The following is a 17,751-nucleotide window of genomic DNA, read 5'->3' on the forward strand; positions in this document are numbered from 1 at the left end:
CGTTGCTGCCATTTTAACACAAGACCCTGCTCCCATGCCCACATGTCTGTCCTTGGTCTGCTGCAATGCTCCAGTGAAGCTCAATGCAAATCGAATAAGCAGCATCTCATCGGCGGCATTGCCCAGGTGCTGGCCGACATGGCACAGACAGAGAGGGAGGTGGCCCAGTCCCCGAGGGAGATGGTACAAACACTGGCTGGTGTGGCACAGTCCCAGAAGAAAGTGGTCCACTCCCTGTGCTCCATGACCGCGGGCATGCAAACCTTCGTTGAGATGAGGAAGGGCCTCCAGGACTGGGAGCAGTAGGTGGCGGGGAGCCTCAGGGGTTAGCTCTGCTTGCACCCTGTCCCATGGAGTACCCCGGGAGAGCAGGAGGTGATGGGGCCCATGCCGGTGGCTCCCGCAGCAGAGGTGCCAATCATCGCAGCACTTGGCAACCCCCCCCCTGTCCCTAGTGCATCTGGTGGGCAGCAGACAGAACAGGGCAGCAACACGCCACCTGGGATACCCAAGCAGCAGCTGGGCCCATCCAGGTCCGGTCGCCCCAGAAGATGGGAGGTAGATCATGGGACGGGGGGGAGTGGCCAGGGGACCGGGAGGGGGAGAGGGGGTGGGGAGAGGGGAGGGTGTGAGGGGGCTGGGGATGGGATGTAGCCAGTTCCCCTAGTTGGTGAATCTGGAGGCGATCAGAGCATGCCGTGCACGTTGGTCCAGGCGCATATGTTGTGCGACCTCCTGTGCCTGCCCAGGCCCCATGTCCTTCCCAACCTCGGCCTCTCCCGCAACCTCCTCTTCAGACGAGGACTGGGGTTCATCCTCCTCAACTAGCACGTCACCCCTCTGCTGCACGATATTGCGGAGGAAGCAGCAGGCCACCACGATGTGGTGACTGTTCCAGAGCTATACTGGAGGGCCCTTCCAGAGCAGTCCAGGCATCAGAAACACATCTTCAGGATGCCGAAGCATTGCTCAATCAGGCCCCTGGTCGCTGTCGTGTTGGGTGTTCTGATGTACAAACGATCCAACACGGCTGGAGATGGTGTAACTCAATTTTATTAACTCTTTAACTATAACAGCACACTGCTAACTTGGGTACGTGCATTACCAGCTAATCTGTGGACCCTGTCCTATTGTTGATCCCCAAATTTCTTTCTCTGTCAGTCTGGCCTCAATAAAAGTTGAGATGGATTCGCACGTAAAAAGAAGTTATTTATTTAGCTTGCAAGCTTGATTCATTTCATAGAAATATAAGAGACATCCAGTTTCCTATATCCCAGAAAGCGAATGAACAAAGAAACAAAGGGATCTCTGCAAATCAATTCAAATGGTATCAAGTTTCACATACTCGACGGACATAGGTCAGCCTATGTCCCTCCTGACCTGTTCGATCTATTCTGATTGGCTCACTTCCAATCCCTTTCTCTGGCCCCTATCAATGCAGCATCACTCTCATAGACACACCTCTTCCTGCTTTTTCCATGCGGTCTCAAACCCCTTTGTCCCTAACTGCCAGAATCAAAGTGGCTTATTTCTACATTACATTAACTAGTATCTCTAAAGTAACTATTTTATATCACATTTGTCATTCCCTCCTTTTATCATTCCATGATAACCGGACTATCCAATCCATAGCTACGGTTCCTCATCTAAAAAGATTCGTCGCTGCATTTCCAATTCCTGTCTTAGCCCCCCTTCATCTGCCTCACCCTCATGGATTTTAACAGTTAAATTTTTTTTCCGGTGATTGGGGCGGTGATCTGATCTAGTGCACCCCGCATTCTACCCATCACACATTTAAGGATGGCCAGGCCCACAAAGATGCAGCCGATAGCTACCACTAGATACATGGCCATATTTATCAACCAGTCCTTCCATCCTCCAAATCCCCAGTTACCCCAAGAGCCAGGATCCTGCATCCCGTCCAAGTGATCCCGTATGCGATCCATAAATTTAGTGATGTTAGCGGTCAAGTCCTGAACCCCCATGATACACTTGCCCTGTACTATGGCGCATACCCCACCCTCACGGGCCAGAAGATAGTCAAGAGCATACCGGTTCTGCATTGCAAACAACCGTAGCTGAGACAACTCCTTAGTTATTGCCCCGAGGGCTCCCAAGGTTTCATTTCCCAAGATGGTAAGGCCGCAAATAAAATAATTCCGATCACTGACAGCCAAGGGACCCCCCACACCTCCCAGTTTATCCAACTTTGAAATGCCATTCGGGCCGCCCAGCAATGCGGAAAGCCCTCGTCCCAACAGTGATATGAGAGACATTCGCCCAGCCACAGAGGAGCTGGAGGCCGGCGTTCAATGGAACGCAAGTGGTGTTGTAACAAACGCATTGGCCAGACGCCTGGGTGATATGGCACCTTCTGTCCGTACAGGTGGGAAACAGACATGTTATATTTGTGTCCACCTCTACCAGCAAACAGCCATATCCTTCACTGCTGAAGCAATTCTCGTACGACCGGAAATCCCTATTGGGAGTGAAGTGGCTAGGTATGTACGCTCTCCACCGTCGCAGCCTATCGTACTGTGAATGGGAATTATCCCGAGGAAGGGGAAGGCAAATAGCCGGTGGTGCTGAATCCGGATCATAAGGAAGAGTGACTTGCTCGGGCAATGGCTCGGAATGCTGACAATGAACCACCGTTTGGGGAGTGCCCCAAAGCGGTGAAACAGAAAATAACCTAGACACCGCTGCGGGGTTTGGGTAGCAGACAACCCGTCCCTGGCCATACAAGCGGTGGTAAATCTGGTAGAAGAGATTCATACTACCCGGGTTTTCCTCAGTTTGGCCTTTAATTAACTTAAGTGTATCTCCCGGTAACCTACGTTCTAGCTGTACTTCCCTTCTCACACGCCCCGTCCTCTCTCTAGTCCCTTTCTCTTTCTCATGGTCTCTTCCTACACTCTTCTGACAGCCTGATGTTACCTTTATTGTACCACTTTTAACACATCCAAAATCAAATTTACATGTATTCCAAAAACAAGGCAATGTCCATATAATGTTCCCTTCCCATCGCCGGGACCGGTGCAGCTGCTTCATGACTCCTGCATTCTCCTTAACTTTGATGACCTTCCATGAGTCGATACCATGTCCTCGTATATGGGGGCAGCGAAGAACATCACCTTTGCATAGGTGATGTATCCTTGTAGATTGGTTGGGGCTACACAGATACATAATATTCCCCTTTTCCATGTCCATCGCCAATAACACGCCAAGCGAAGTGAGGCCAAATATCAGACAGACGATGCGTAGCCACTCCATCATGCTCCACACCTGTAAAATAGCACTGGAGAAGGGAGGCAGGTTAGTATCCGACCTTTTACAGTAGTGGAGATGGACTCAATTTACAGTGATGTAGGTGGACCCAAGCACTTCGCCCCTCCACTTTAACTGCTGTGGGGGTGGTAAGGAGAACTTGGAAGGGCCCGTCCCATCGCGGCTCCGACCCCTTCCTAGTCCAATTTTTGACCATGACATAACTACCGGGCTGGACTGAAAGTGAGCTAGGTACTGGGGGCAATGGCTGGTGAGCCGCGTGGACCTGGCCATGGAGTTCGTTGAGCACTTGCGTAAGGGCTAGAACATAGGTGGTCATTTCTTCAGTCATCTGATGAAACTGAACCCGTCTGGGAACCTGCAGGCTCCAGGGAGTTCTAAGAGGCCTGCCATAAAGAATCTCGGCGGGAGAGAGCCGGGCTGGTCCCGCAGGTGTAACCCGCAGCTGGAAGAGGGCAACGGGGAGCAACTTAAGCCATGTCAGTCCCGTGTCTGCTCTTAATTTAGCCAATTTAGTTTTGAGGGTCTGATTGTGTCTCTCAACCAACCCGGCCGCCTGCGGTCTGTAAGCACAGTGTAACTGCTGGCGTATGCCCAACTGGGAGCAAAACTCTTTGTTAATTTGTCCAATAAAATGAGGCCCATTATCAGAACTTAACTGAGCTGGTATACCGTACCGGGGAATGATTTCCCTCATCAAGACTTTAACCACAGTAGCAGCTTTACTATAGATAGTCGGATACGCCTCGACCCATCTGCTGAACACATCCACAATGACCAAAACATATTTGTAACATTGACACCTTTCCAACTCAATGTAATCCATTTGGAGCGTCTCAAAGGGACCACTGGGCAACGGGGTTTGCCCCTTCCCACAAGGGATACCTTTTCCGGTGTTATATTGCTGACAAATCAAACACCGATTACTGATACTTTGGGCCAACCCCTGCATTTTAGGGTGCCACCAAGTGTCCAGCAACAAATCACTAGTCCCTCGAGCCCCACAATGAGTTGCAAAGTGTACACATTCAATGACCCATAAAGCCAGCACATCAGACATACAAGTCTGATGTGCAGGCGTGGTCCATAAAGAGGAAACAGAATCATATGTACAACCTAACCGTTTCCACATTTGTTTATCACTCTCAGGAGCGTCCTCCTGTAACCTTATGACGTCTTGGATGGTTGGCATTGGCTTGTCAGAAGCAGACATATTCATAGTAGATCGTTTAGTCTGACTTAACATTTTAGGCACCATCACTTGCTGAATTCGCGCTGCACAATCTGCTCGTTCATTACCAACGTCAACTGGGGTTGTACCATTCGTGTGGGCAGCGCATTTAATAACGGAAATCTGCGCTGGCAGAAGGAGGGCCTGCAGTAGGTCATTAACTAAACCCCGGTGGGATATTTGACCACACACAATCATGTCAGGTTGTTCTGACGAAATGTCACTCAAATCGCCCCTTATTGTGGTAGTTTCCTGAATCAAGGCTAAACAGTCGTGGCCAGGTGCGTCTTCATGGACAGGGGGACCACTAAGAAAACAGGCTGGATTGATAGTGGTACAGTATTTAAATGTCAGACGTGGATTGTTCAAAAGGTATATCTCATACCTATTCTGACGAGCTGCGGTAAGATGCTGACCATTCGCCCCATATCCCTGGCATGGTACTGGTCGTGGACCTGACGTGTAATATGAGGGCTTACCGAAGCTGACTGTGGCCATAAATGTGGTGATATTGTAACAAAATCGGCTGTACCTTCTTTTCCCGTGACTGTGGCTGTAACCTTGACTGGCCATTCGGTCTCAAGTAATGGCCGGTATTTGCCCTCCAACTCCCTGTTTCGTCCAGTTCTGTCATAGGCCAGGGTAACGTGATGCAGTGACTGTTCAACGTCTAACGTCCACCACTGGGGGGTGATAGAAATATAGCACTGTTGTCTCATCCTCCTCTTCGCTGATCCACCCACCCAAAGTCACTATATTGGGGCTCCTGCTGGTAAACTACCATTTCTGCCGCTTGTTGGGGTCGCAGATCATCCTTTTTCATTACATACTCAGTCTTAACCTTTGTAACTGAGCCTCCTTCTTGGCCTACACCCTCCTTCCAGTAAAATCTGACTGCCCTTGCCATCTGGGAAGGGTCGTTCTCTGTCCAATTCATGTTATTACATTTCACAGCAGTAACCACAGAAGGTGGTAGGCAATGCATTAACATAGCACAGTATTGAGGGGAATTCTGACCATTTTGATACAGCAAATCGCCTGACTGCCCCCGGTAGATTTCATTAAAACGCTCCAGAAATTCCTCTGGCTCTTCAATCTTCCTAGGTTTTAGGTCTAATATAACAGAAAGATTTATGGGCCTTTGAAATGTGCTATTCAACGCATTCAAGATCTGTGTCCTTCTTTTCTCTATTTGCTCTCTTTTTTTTTTAAACTTAAAAATGTTTGAAAATTCAAATTGAATTACTGCAACTTGCAAGCTTAGCTCTGATCTCAACTCAGAACTAAATTTACAATTTGCTTAACACAAACTTGTATAACATTTACAACTTAATTATTTCTTTATCTTAACAATTTTTCTTTTAACAAGTTTTTTTTTCTTTTACATACACATAAGTATTAGCAAAATCAACTATCATCTCCAGATTGACACTTTTTAAAATGGTGTCCATGATCTTCTTTAAGTTTCTATTAATCTCCAGATAAAATGAGATAAACCTTATTTCAAGTAAGTAAAACTTAAGATTCTGGCAATTTCAATCAATTGCTTTCGAAAATAATAACTTTTATCAAAGAGGTGGAGAAACCCACTGGTTTCCTTTAATTAATTCAAAACGTAACTTTGCTGGTGTTCACTGACTCAAAGGAAAGGTATCCGATTACACTACGGCTGCTGCTGTTATCTCAAAGCCTGAGTGAGAAGCCCTGTCTGTTTTCAACTTCGCCTGCTGCTGTTAACCCTTTGAGAGACTTCTGCTTCAACCAATATGCAGCATTCCTCACAATCTCAACTAGACCTCGGAACTTTACAGTCCAAGGAGACAATTTTAGCTTAATCAACTATATATTTAAAACACTCACACATAGAGTTGAACCATCTTCAGATTTAAAAACAGTTATACTGGACTGAACCTTCATCTATTGAAATCCCATCAGCCCCTGAACCCATATAATAGACTGAATCCTCATTACTGAAGTCACATCAGCCTCTGAACCCATATAATAGACTGAACCTTCATTACTAAAGTCACATCAGCCTCTGAACCCGTATAATAGACTGAACCTTCATTACTAAAGTTCCATCAGCCCAAAACCCTAACCCAAGCCGAAACAACAATATGAAATCCCATCAATGAAAGTGCTAATCCCCAGACTGACCTGTGATTTCGTCAAGGCGGTCTTTCTGTGCCAACCGCCAGTGACCAGACTAATCAGACGATAAGAAGAGGGGAACAATCAATGCGCGGTCGTTTTCCAGTTCTACATTGAGGGCCCTTTGTTCCCCATCCTCCTGTTCATAATCAGTCTAATTCTGATTTTGCAGTTGGATCAGGATCGCCCTGAGAAATCCCGGTTTTTGGCACCAAATGTTGATCCCCAAATTTCTTTCTCTGTCAGTCTGGCCTCAATAAAAGTTGAGATGGATTCGCACGTAAAAAGAAGTTATTTATTTAGCTTGCAAGCTTGATTCATTTCATAGAAATATAAGAGACATTCAGTTTCCTATATCACAGAAAGCGAATGAACAAAGAAACAAAGGGATCTCTGCAAATCAATTCAAATGGTATCAAGTTTCACATACTCGACGGACATAGGTCAGCCTATGTCCCTCCTGACCTGTTCGATCTATTCTGATTGGCTCACTTCCAATCCCTTTCTCTGGCCCCTATCAATGCAGCATCACTCTCATAGACACACCTCTTCCTGCTTTTTCCATGCGGTCTCAAACCCCTTTGTCCCTAACTGCCAGAATCAAAGTGGCTTATTTCTACATTACATTAACTAGTATCTCTGAAGTAACTATTTTATATCACATTCGTCACTATTACTATCTGGGTGAGGCACTCAGCACATGATGAATGTCTGAGTGGCAGGCTCTGAGCTTGGTGCTCTGAGCTGGCTGCTGCTGGAATGAGCGGGAACTGTAGTGCCCCCTGTTTTTATCGTGCGTGTGCTCTCACTGGTGATTGGCTGCGATGTTGTGTGTGTGTTGGTTGGTCAATATCATGACAGTGGACAATATCATGACATGGCCTCTGGATAGGCGTCATCAGCCACGACCGCAATGGATCTCATATACCAGTTAGGCACGCTACAGTGTTCCGGTCTCAACCTCGAATTCAACAACTTCAGGTGATTAGCTATCGTGGGCAGCACGGTAGCACAAATGGATAGCACTGTGGCTTCACAGCGCCAGGGTCCCAGGTTCGATTCCCCACTGGGTCACTGTCTGTGCGGAGTCTGCACGTTCTCCCCGTGTCTGCGTAGGTTTCCTCCGGGTGCTCCGGTTTCCTCCCGCGGTCCAAAAGATGTGCAGGTTAGGTGGATTGGCCATGGTAAATTGCCGTTAGTGACCAAAAAGGTTAGGAGGGGTTATTGGGTTACGAGGATAGGGTGGAAGTTAGGGCTTAAGTGGGTCAGTGCAGACTCGATAGGCCGAATGGCCTCCTTCTGCACTGTATGTGCTCTGTTCTATGTTCTATGTTCAAGCTGTTCCCACCGCGACCCCTTTGTTTTCATTCCATTTCATTTTAACTGTCTTTTACCTTTTATTTATTTCTTGCCTTTTTTTATATCTACATCTGCCCCCTCTACCTTATCGCCCTCTCGCCTAACCGTTTCTTCCCTTTGCTTCCCCCTCCCCCCTACATCTGTCACAGTTTAACCTCTGACTTCCGTTTCTCTGCTGTTTGGCCTTTCACACCTTTTGTTCTCTCTGGGGACTGCCATTAGCCCTCTTTTCCCTTGCTTTCTGTGGCTATGGCTCATATTTCATTCCCTCACCCCACAGTATAAATATCTTCCATTTTCTATGCTTTTTAGCTTTGACAAAGGGTCATCTGGACTCAAAACGTTAGCTCTTTTCTCTCCCTACATATGCTGCCAGACCTGCTGAGATTTTCCAGCATTTTCTCTTTTGATAATAGATAACTTGAATGAGTTGGTGGCCAGGGAAAGGATTGGACCACTTAAGGACAGTGGGGGGAATCTATCTGTTGAGCCAGAGGAAATGGGCAAGGTACTAAATGAACACTTTGCATCAGTGTTCACTAAAGAAAGGGACTTTGTGGAACACGATTCTTGGTAGGGTGTGTGGACAGTCTGGATCATGTTAACATCGAAAAGGAGGAGGTATTGGATCTTTTAAAAGATATTAAGGTAGATAAGCCCCCGGGGTCAGATGGGATTTATCCCAGAATACTGAGGGAAGCAAGGGAGGAAATTGCTGGGGCCTTGACTGAGAACTTTGTATCCTCATTGGCTACATGTGAGATTCCCAGAGGACTGGAGAATAGCTAATGTGGTACCCCTGTTTAAGAAAGGTAGCAGGGATAATCCTGGAAACTATAGGCCGGTGAGCCTCACGTCGGTAGTAGGTAAATTATTGTAGAGAATTCGCAGGGACAGGGGGCGTCATTCTCCGACCCCCCGCCGGGTCGGAGAATGGCCGTTGGCCGCCGTGAATCCCGCCCCCGCCCCCGCAGAAGTCTCCGGTACCGGAGATTGGGCGGGGGCGGGAATTGGGCAGCGCCGGTTGGCGGGACACCCCGCTCAATTCTCCGGCCCGGGTGGGCCAAAGTCCCGCCCAGAAATTGCCTGTCCCGCCGGCGTAAATTAAACGTGGTATTTACCGGCGGGACCAGGCGGCGTGGGTGGGCTCCGGGGTCCTGGGGGGGGGGGGGGGGGGGGGGTGCGGGGCGATCTGACCCCGGGGGGTGCTCCCACTGTGGCCTGGCCCGCGATCGGGGCCCACCGATCCGCGGGCGGGCCTGTGCCGTGGGGGCACTCTTTCCCTTCCGTCTCCGCCACAGCCTCCACCATGGCGGAGGCGGAAGTGACTCTCCCCACTGCGCATGCGCGGGAAACTGACAGCGGCCGCTGACGCTCCCGCGCATGTGCCGGGAAACTGTCAGCGGCCGCTGATGCTCCCGCGCATGCGCCGCATTTCCGCGCCAGCTGGCGGGGCAACAAACGCCATTTCCGCCAGCTGGCGGGGCGGAAATCCCTCCGGCGTCGGCCTAGCCCCTGAATGTTGGGGCTCGGCCCCCAAAGATGCGGAGCATTCCGCACCTTTGGGGCGGCGCGATGCCCGTCTGATTGGCGCCGATTTGGGCGCCAGTCAGCGGACATCGCGCCGTTGGGGGAGAATTTCGCCCCGGATTTATACCCATTTGGAAACAAATGGACTCATAAGTGATGGACAGATTGGTTTTGTGAAGGGGAGGTCGTGCCTCACTAACTTGATCGAGTTTTTTGAGGAGGTAACAAAGATGTTTGATGAGGGGAGGGCGGTGCAAATTATGATTTTGCAATAGTAGTTTCAATACTGGGTTTAAAATCAAATGTGAGCTGTGAGCTGAATTAAATGTGTAATTTGAAACAAGGTATATGTTTGATATTCCTTAATCTTGGGTATGGCTGCCAGCCACAATCAGTGCTCTATAAAGATGAAGAGAGTAATTATAATCAAAATTTTAGACGTTCCTTTGAACACAAATCTCAGAAAAAAATTGGAAATTTAAAAAAAAATCAAAGTATAAAGATTGGAATTTGGAAATAACCAGTTTGAATAATCCTGTGTGCTTGTATGTCAAAAAAAAGAAGATCTAAAGCTTGGAGTTTGAATGAAGTGCTCTTTGTTTAAGAGACCATGTGCCCCTTTGTTTTGCCAGTTTTCTAAGGGCGAGTGTGATGTTGTTACATTTGAAAACGTTAGTTCTGCTTTTCCCAACTGGCAGTGATTTCACTATTTTTGCTTAGTTCGTTATACTGGTTTGCTGATGGAGAAGTCGACAAGATAGATCTAGACCAAACGAACTCATGTGGCTTCAGGCCAAATGTATCTTTTGTGCTTTTAAAAACAATTGCGGACTTGAATCACAGAAAACAAGTAAATCCTGCAGCGTGGCGGGTGGGAGCTGGAGTTTGGCGGATGTGGGCTGGGGCACTCATATGGCCAGTGTCACTCTGCAGCACACAGGCCATGGTGGGTGGTCAGTGGGGTGCACAGCAAGATGGCTGCCTTGCAGGCTGCGGCAACGGCGGGCCGTGCCTGGGCACTACGGTCTGGGGGGGGGGGTCACCCCGGCCCCAGACCCGTTCCCTGGTCACCTCCCCGGTATCATTTCCCCAGGCCCCGGCAGAGTCTCCCCAGTCCCCAGCCAGCTTGGCCAGTGTCAGGAACGGCAGTCCACAGTCGGGCCTCTGTGTGTCCCACCTCCTTTCTCTCCCTCATCAGCCACAGCGCCTGTTTCCCGATTTTTACAAGCGCAAGTGAACCCTGCCGCCAGGAATTCCCCCCGGCAGAGGCGGAGCATCGCGGAGGCCTTGGAGAATACCGGGTCAGGCCGCTAATGATATCCAAATGGCATTTACTGTATGTGCGGAGTGGAAAGCATTAATGCCACTGTTGAGGCACCGGAAAATTGTGATTTGGTGTGAACCCGGCGTTGGCCACGATTCCGCCGTCAAAACAGATTCTCCGCTCAATCGCCTTTCCTGATTTCGGAGTCGGATGACGTGGAATCCCACCCATGTTTTCAAGAAGCAGCTAGATTAGCACTTAGGGCAAAGAAGATCAAAGGATATGAGGGGATAGCAGGATTAGGCTATTGAGTTGGATGATCAGCCATGATCATAATGAATGGTGGAGCAGGCTCGAAGGGCTGAATGGTCCTTTCAAGCTCCTATTTTCTATGTTTCTGTGTCTCCCAGGTGTGGCCCATGAGTGTGGGCGCCGGGTGAATCTGACGTCAGGTATTTAAATGAGCTGTTAAGCTTATTTAAATATTAGGATCTGGATCTCGCTAAGTGAGGGTGAGATCCAGATCACGCCAGGTGGAGTGATTCTCCCAGCGCCCAATGGAGAGCCCGATTTGGGGCTCGCATGCGATTCACCCGTTGCGCCCGCCACAGAGTTTGGTGCAAAGGGGTCACTGAATCGCACCCTATCTGTTGCAACTTCATCGACCCTCCTTCGGTTTAATGCAATCTCCCCACCTGCTGATCAGCTCACTCATGAACACATAGCATTCCTTATCCTTTTATGGAACTTCATTTATTCAATGGAGTTCTCCATTGTCCGCCTCTCGCCGTGGCGTTCTTGCGGTGGGCGGGTGGGCTGGGCGGGAGTAACCAGCCCTGTTTCATTTATCTGTCTTCAAACAATAAAAAAAGTTTTAATTGTCTTTGACACTCAAAATATTACAGAATTTCTTTCCATTACTTGTCAAAGATTAAAATCTGTTTATCCCCTTCACGTAACCTTCCCTTTTATGTGAGTTGCTATTCCATGCACCCAATTTATTCAATCAATTAAATATGAAGAGCAATTATATCCAGGCATGAAGAACAGTCATATTATCAGAAACAGTAGTACTTACAATTGTTTTGGAAGTTGTCAAACTAATTACATAAGCAATTTAGCTCCAAAGGTAATAGATGAGTCTGAATGAGTTAACTTTATTTTAACAAAAGGCCCTGATTATCACCATGTTGCAATAAACAATCTTGAAGTCGGGAAGCTGCTCGATTTGCTTATTTTCTGTGATTCAGGGGCCACCTATTTTTTTTTAAAAGCACAAAAGATACATTTGGCTTGAAGCCACATGAGTTCATTTGGTCTAGATCTATCTTGTCGATTTCTTCACCAGCAAACCACATCCACCCATCCCCCTCCCCCAACCACATCCACCCTTCCCCCTCCCCCCAACCACATCCACCCTTCCCCCTCCCCCTCAACCACATCCACCCTTCCCCACTCCCCCAACCACATCCACCCTTCCCCCTCCCCCCCCAACCACATCCACCCTTCCCCCTCCCCCTCAACCACATCCACCCTTCCCCACTCCCCCAACCACATCCACCCTTCCCCCCTCACCGCCCTCCCCCCCAACCACATCCACCCTTCCCCCTCCCGCCCTTCCCCCCAACCACATCCACCCTTCCCCCTCCCCCCAACCACATCCACCCTTCCCCCCTCCCCGCCCTCCCCCAACCACATCCACCCTTCCCCCCTCCCCCCAACCACATCCACCCTTCCCCCCTCCCCCCCAACCACATCCACCCTTCCCCCCTCCCCGCCCTCCCCCCAACCACATCCACCCTTCCCCCCTCCCCGCCCTCCCCCCCAACCACATCCACCCTCCCCCACAACCACAGCCACACTTCCCCACTCCCCCCCAACCACATCCACCCTTCCCCCTCCCCCAACCACATCCACCCTTCCCCACTCCCCCCCAACCACATCCACCCTTCCCCCTCCCCCCAACCACATCCACCCTTCCCCCTCCCCCAACCACAGCCACCCTTCCCCACTCCCCCCCAACCACATCCACCCTTCCTCCTCCCCCCAACCACATCCACCCTTCCCCACTCCCCCCCAACCACATCCACCCTTCCCCACTCCCCCCCAACCACATCCACCCTTCCTCCCTCCCCGCCCTCCCCCCAACCACATCCACCCTTCCCCCCTCCCACTCCAACCACATCCACTCTTCCCCCTTCCCCCTCCCCCTTCGCCCCCCCGGCCCCTTCCCCCCCCAACCACATCCACCCTTCCCGACTCCCCCCCATGGAGGATCGCGGCAAATGCTTCGGACCCCCCCCCCCCCCCCCACCCGCCATCACCGGCCATGGACGCTACTTCCAGGTTCCTGGGATGGGCCCGCCTACTCACCTCCCTCATCCGCTTCATCAGCCGGCACGACTGGCTGACGAATGTATTTAGCAGGGGTGAACGGCGACGGCGTGACCTGGGGTCACACCGTTGGGACTTCGGCCCATCCGGGCCAGAGAATAGCGGGCGGCTGGGAGAATCGGCTCTACTGCCTGCTCGGCAGATTCTCCGGCATGCACGGCGCCGACCTCGATGAAGCCGTTCTCGCCGGTTGGGAGAATGTCAGAACGGCGTCGGACCGGTGCCGCGCGAAATACTGGCGTGAACAGCGATTCTCTCAGACGGTTGCTGGCCGACAGGGGTTATCCGTTGCGGCCGTGGCTGATGACGCCCATACGGAGCCGGTACAATGAGGCCCATGCAGCAACCAGGGGTGTAGTGGAGAGGTGCTTCGGCCTCCTTAAAATGAGGTTCCGGTGCCTGGACCGCTCAGGAGGCGCTCTGCAGTACGACCCCGACAGGGTCAGAAGGATCGTCGTCGCCTGTTGCGTGCTGCACAACATCACCCAACAGAGGGGCGATGTGATGGAGGAGGAAGAATCAGGTGAGCCCGAAGAGGCCAGCGACTCTGAACAGGAGGATGAGGAGAAGGAGGAGGGGGAGGAGGAGGAGGAGGAGGAGGGGGGGGGAGGTGGAGGATGGGAGGGCGGCGGGGCACAGACACCAGCGGGATTTGGCCGGGAGGCCGCATGACGCCACCGTTTGGGACAGCGGGCACGCGATGCGTTGATCGCTGCACGATTCGCACACTAGGGGAATCATAGCAACCATCAAGTCCTGGGGTGGGACTTGAACTCAGAGCTTCTGTCTCAGAGGCAGGGCACTGCCGAGTGCATCACAACACTTCCTGAATGTTTGGGCATTTTATAAATATAAAAAAAGTTTCTACCTCTACCAGTCTTTCAAGCAGTGAGTTTGGAACCCCCACCACTGTCTGGGTGAAATAATTACTCAACTCTTCTCTAATCCTTCTGCCAATTACTTCAAATCTATGCCCCCTGTTTAATGACCCCTCTGATAAAGGAAACTGGTCCTTCCTACCCACGTTATCTTGGTCCTTCGAATGTTATACACTTCAATTCAGTTGCCTCTTAGTCTCCTCTGCTCCAAAAGCACACCAGCCTATGTTCAATCTTTCTACATAGCTAAAATTCTTTCTTCCTGGCAACATCCTCGTAAATTTTCATGATTTCCCCCTCCCCCTACTTTTGGTGCGATCACATCCTTCCTGTAATGTAGTGAGTAGAACTGTTCACAGTATTGTAGCTGCGGTCTAGCTATATTATATAAGTCCAGAATAATCTTGTTGTTCTTATATTCTGTGTCTCAGTGCTCACAGCTACGCACAATTCTTCAACTGAGGCCTCCCTAAAGAATAATCTATAAAGGTTCAGCATAACTTCCTTGACTTTGGACTTTATTCCTTCATTTCTAAAGCTTAAGATGGGTATGTTTATTTTAACAGCCGCAATAACTTGGCATGCCACCTTCAAATAAGAGTGAACATAAGGGGTTTTATTTTATAATAACACATTGCAATTCGGGAAAGGCATGACTGCACTGTAATTGATGAATAATTTTAGACAGAACGAAGAATTCATCAGTCCACATTTATAGTAAAGAGGATCTCAGGCAGTCCCCTTGCCCCGACATATACTCAGTTTTTATACACACATAAAGGGACTTTTGCATTATCTCTGCATTATCCATGAACGCACATATTCCTACCACAGAAACTATTTTCCAGGTCAGCATTTTCTCATGCAAAAGCATTTGCAGACAAATGTTCAGCATTCCAATGAAAGAGAGTGCACCGCCTGGATGGAAAATTTCCCACAAGAATGTTTTCCTTTTTGGGAGGCCACAGAGGAATAACTGGCTGTTTGGAGCAAGACCGATCCAACATCAATAAGAGTCAAGAAAGGCTGAATTGTTTATGCTTGAAAGATGGAAGAAAAGCACTAGGCTGTGAGAGGAAGGATTTGGAAGAAAGATTGGCATTAATTTAGCATCTTATCTGAACACTCAGAAAGCACTTCTGCAAGTGATACAATGGAATTACTGGAGCACATTGATTGCTGGTAATTATTCACTGTTGGTACATCGAGAAAAATATTCTCTCAAATATATTTTCATACATTTTAGGTTCCTGACTCTCTCACAGCAGCAGTTTTCTGTGCAACTTCTGAATTAATAGCTGATATTAACAGTTATCGGATAGTACTGAACTTGAGTATTGCCGAAAAAAGACAGATGTTTCATTTTGCACTCATTAGGACAATTCACAAGAATGCCAAATGCGACAGAAACAACAATTTATACTGCATGAGAAGAGAGTGCTGATTGGTTGGCAAGTGGATTCTGACTGGTAATGGCGTTGCCATTGAGAATCGGCCAGTTAACTGATGACTGACATTTAGCTGACAAGCTTTGTTTAAATTCACACCCGAATGGTTGACTCTGATTGACCATGGCAGTGCCCTGGGGAATGGACCAGAGAGTGGCTGTCGCCTATTTTGTTTAGTTGAAAATATGCAATGTCTACCGTTATATAATGATATAAAGGCACCAAGCCCTCATAAATGATTGGGTAAACATGTTGTGCATCATTCATTTAGACTCGGCAGATGGGAACGTTTATACAATGGTAGGAAGGTTGAAGACACCAGAGATGTGTTGCGTTCTGCTCACAGATAAAAATGAAACTAAGACTGAATGGCATGATACACTTCGCTTCCAGTTGATGCTGTACCTTAAAGGCATACTACAACATTAGATTGGACAGCAGCTCTCTGAGGTGGGATTTCCATCTGAGTCAGGGTTAAATTACAACAAGGGATTACATAAGCCAGGGTTCTATTCCCAGGCTTGAAATTTAGATGGTGAAGGGGTGAAGTTTCCAAGATATTAAGGGGATTTAATAGGATAGATGGAGAAAAATAATTTACACTGATTGCCACTTTGGGAATAGGATACAAAGTCTAAAAATTAGAGCCAGGCCTTTAAGGGGTGAAATTTCGAAACATTTGTACATGCAAACTTGGTGGAAGCTTAGAATTCTCTTCCACAAATGGCAATTAATTCTAGATCAGTTGTTAAATTTAAATCTGAGACTGATATATTTGCCTTTTGTGTCTGATTTCATTGTGAAAATGCAAAACTCTTTTGTTGCATTCCGTGGGCGGGATTCTCTCAGCCTGGGGCCGGGCCGGAGAATCACCGCGACCGGCGCGAATCGCACCATGCTGCCCCGACGCCAGCACGCGATTTGAGCAGAGAATTGGTGCCATTGGCGCCGCCGGTCGGGGGCCTCTCTACGCCGCCGGCCTGCCGATTCTCGGCCCGGGATGGGGCGAGCAGCCGTTGTAAAAATGCCGAGGCCCGCTGCCGCCGTCCACACGGCGCCCACCAATCAGCGGGCCGGCCTCTCTGGCTGGGGGCTTCCTTTCCTACGCGCCAGCCCCTGTAGTCCTGCACCATGTTGCATTGGGGCCGGCACGTTGAAGGAGGCCACTGCGCATGCGCGCATTGGCGCCGTGCCACTGCGCATGCACGGATCCCGCGGTGTCCCGTTTGCGCCGGGATCGGCAGCTGGAGCGACGTGAACTGCTCCAGTGCCGTGCTGGCACCCTATAAGGGCCAGAATTAGTCCCCGGCTCGGCCCGTTCACGCCGTCGTAAAACGCGACGGTGTTTACGACAGCGTGGACACTCTGCCGCGGGATTAGAGAATCCCACCCAATGTTTCTGCAATCATTGTCTTTGTAAGGAAGGGGGAAATGTCAATGTTTTGTGCTGCCAATAGCTCACAAAATGATGTCGGCAGTCTGTTGGAGTGGGGAAGGGCGAGGGGGGGTGGGGTGGGGAGGCTGTTAGGTGTGGGGGGGGGGGGGGGCGGGGTCCCGATTTCAGCTTGGTCCAATGCGAACAATCTCTTGATGATTCATTGCTCTTATCAAAGCAACTTTTTTTAAAAAGCCGCAGCCAGTAATAACAGCAAATGGTAAACATGCAAGCATTCCTTAGACCCAGCCTGCCTCAGTGCATGGCTGTCACATGATGGACCGCAATTATCCATATTCTTCCAAGACCACTTGCAGCAGAAAATCCTGGAAGTAGTGCACAGTGGTGGGAGAACGGCTCCTCACCCTTCCAGGATACGCAGTCCTGTCTTTCGAGGAAATCCAGCCTCAAAGTCTTTTAACAACAATGCAAAGATTATTTTTCCTTTGTTGCCAACCGCCACCAGAGTCAGCAATAAAGTTGCCAATTAATAATGATGCTCTTTAGAGTCGCCAGGTATCAAATGATACCACCACAAGGCTTTAGCGCATATCGATCAAAGGACCACCCAACCAGTTAGTCAGTTCAAGTTCAAAGAAGGTTTATTTACACAAAAGGATTACTTCGACATGCAACACAAAACACGACAAGTTAAATGACACCTAACAACTACAGTAACCTATACTTAACTTCAGGGCAACCGGCTCTATGCAGATGGATAAGGCCTTTGTCCGGATCTTGCGTGGCTGGGTGGAAGAAGTGACTCTGTTTCT

General features: G+C 49.4%; 1 protein-coding gene across 1 annotated transcript; it reads right to left on the bottom strand.

Moving 5' to 3' along the window:
- Nucleotides 1-1,188: 1,188 nt before the first annotated feature.
- LOC140393913 (uncharacterized) lies at nt 1,189-14,327 on the bottom strand. Its single transcript, XM_072480541.1, has 2 exons — nt 14,238-14,327; nt 1,189-3,298 (listed from the first exon to the last, which is right to left on the bottom strand). The coding sequence occupies exon 2, from the start codon at nt 3,274-3,276 to the stop codon at nt 2,200-2,202; it is 1,077 nt and encodes a 358-aa protein (XP_072336642.1). The 5' UTR covers nt 3,277-3,298; nt 14,238-14,327; the 3' UTR covers nt 1,189-2,199.
- Between the last annotated feature and the right edge of the window lie 3,424 nt (nt 14,328-17,751).

This window comes from Scyliorhinus torazame, chromosome 17, assembly GCF_047496885.1.
Source record: "Scyliorhinus torazame isolate Kashiwa2021f chromosome 17, sScyTor2.1, whole genome shotgun sequence".
NCBI lineage: Eukaryota > Metazoa > Chordata > Chondrichthyes > Carcharhiniformes > Scyliorhinidae > Scyliorhinus > Scyliorhinus torazame.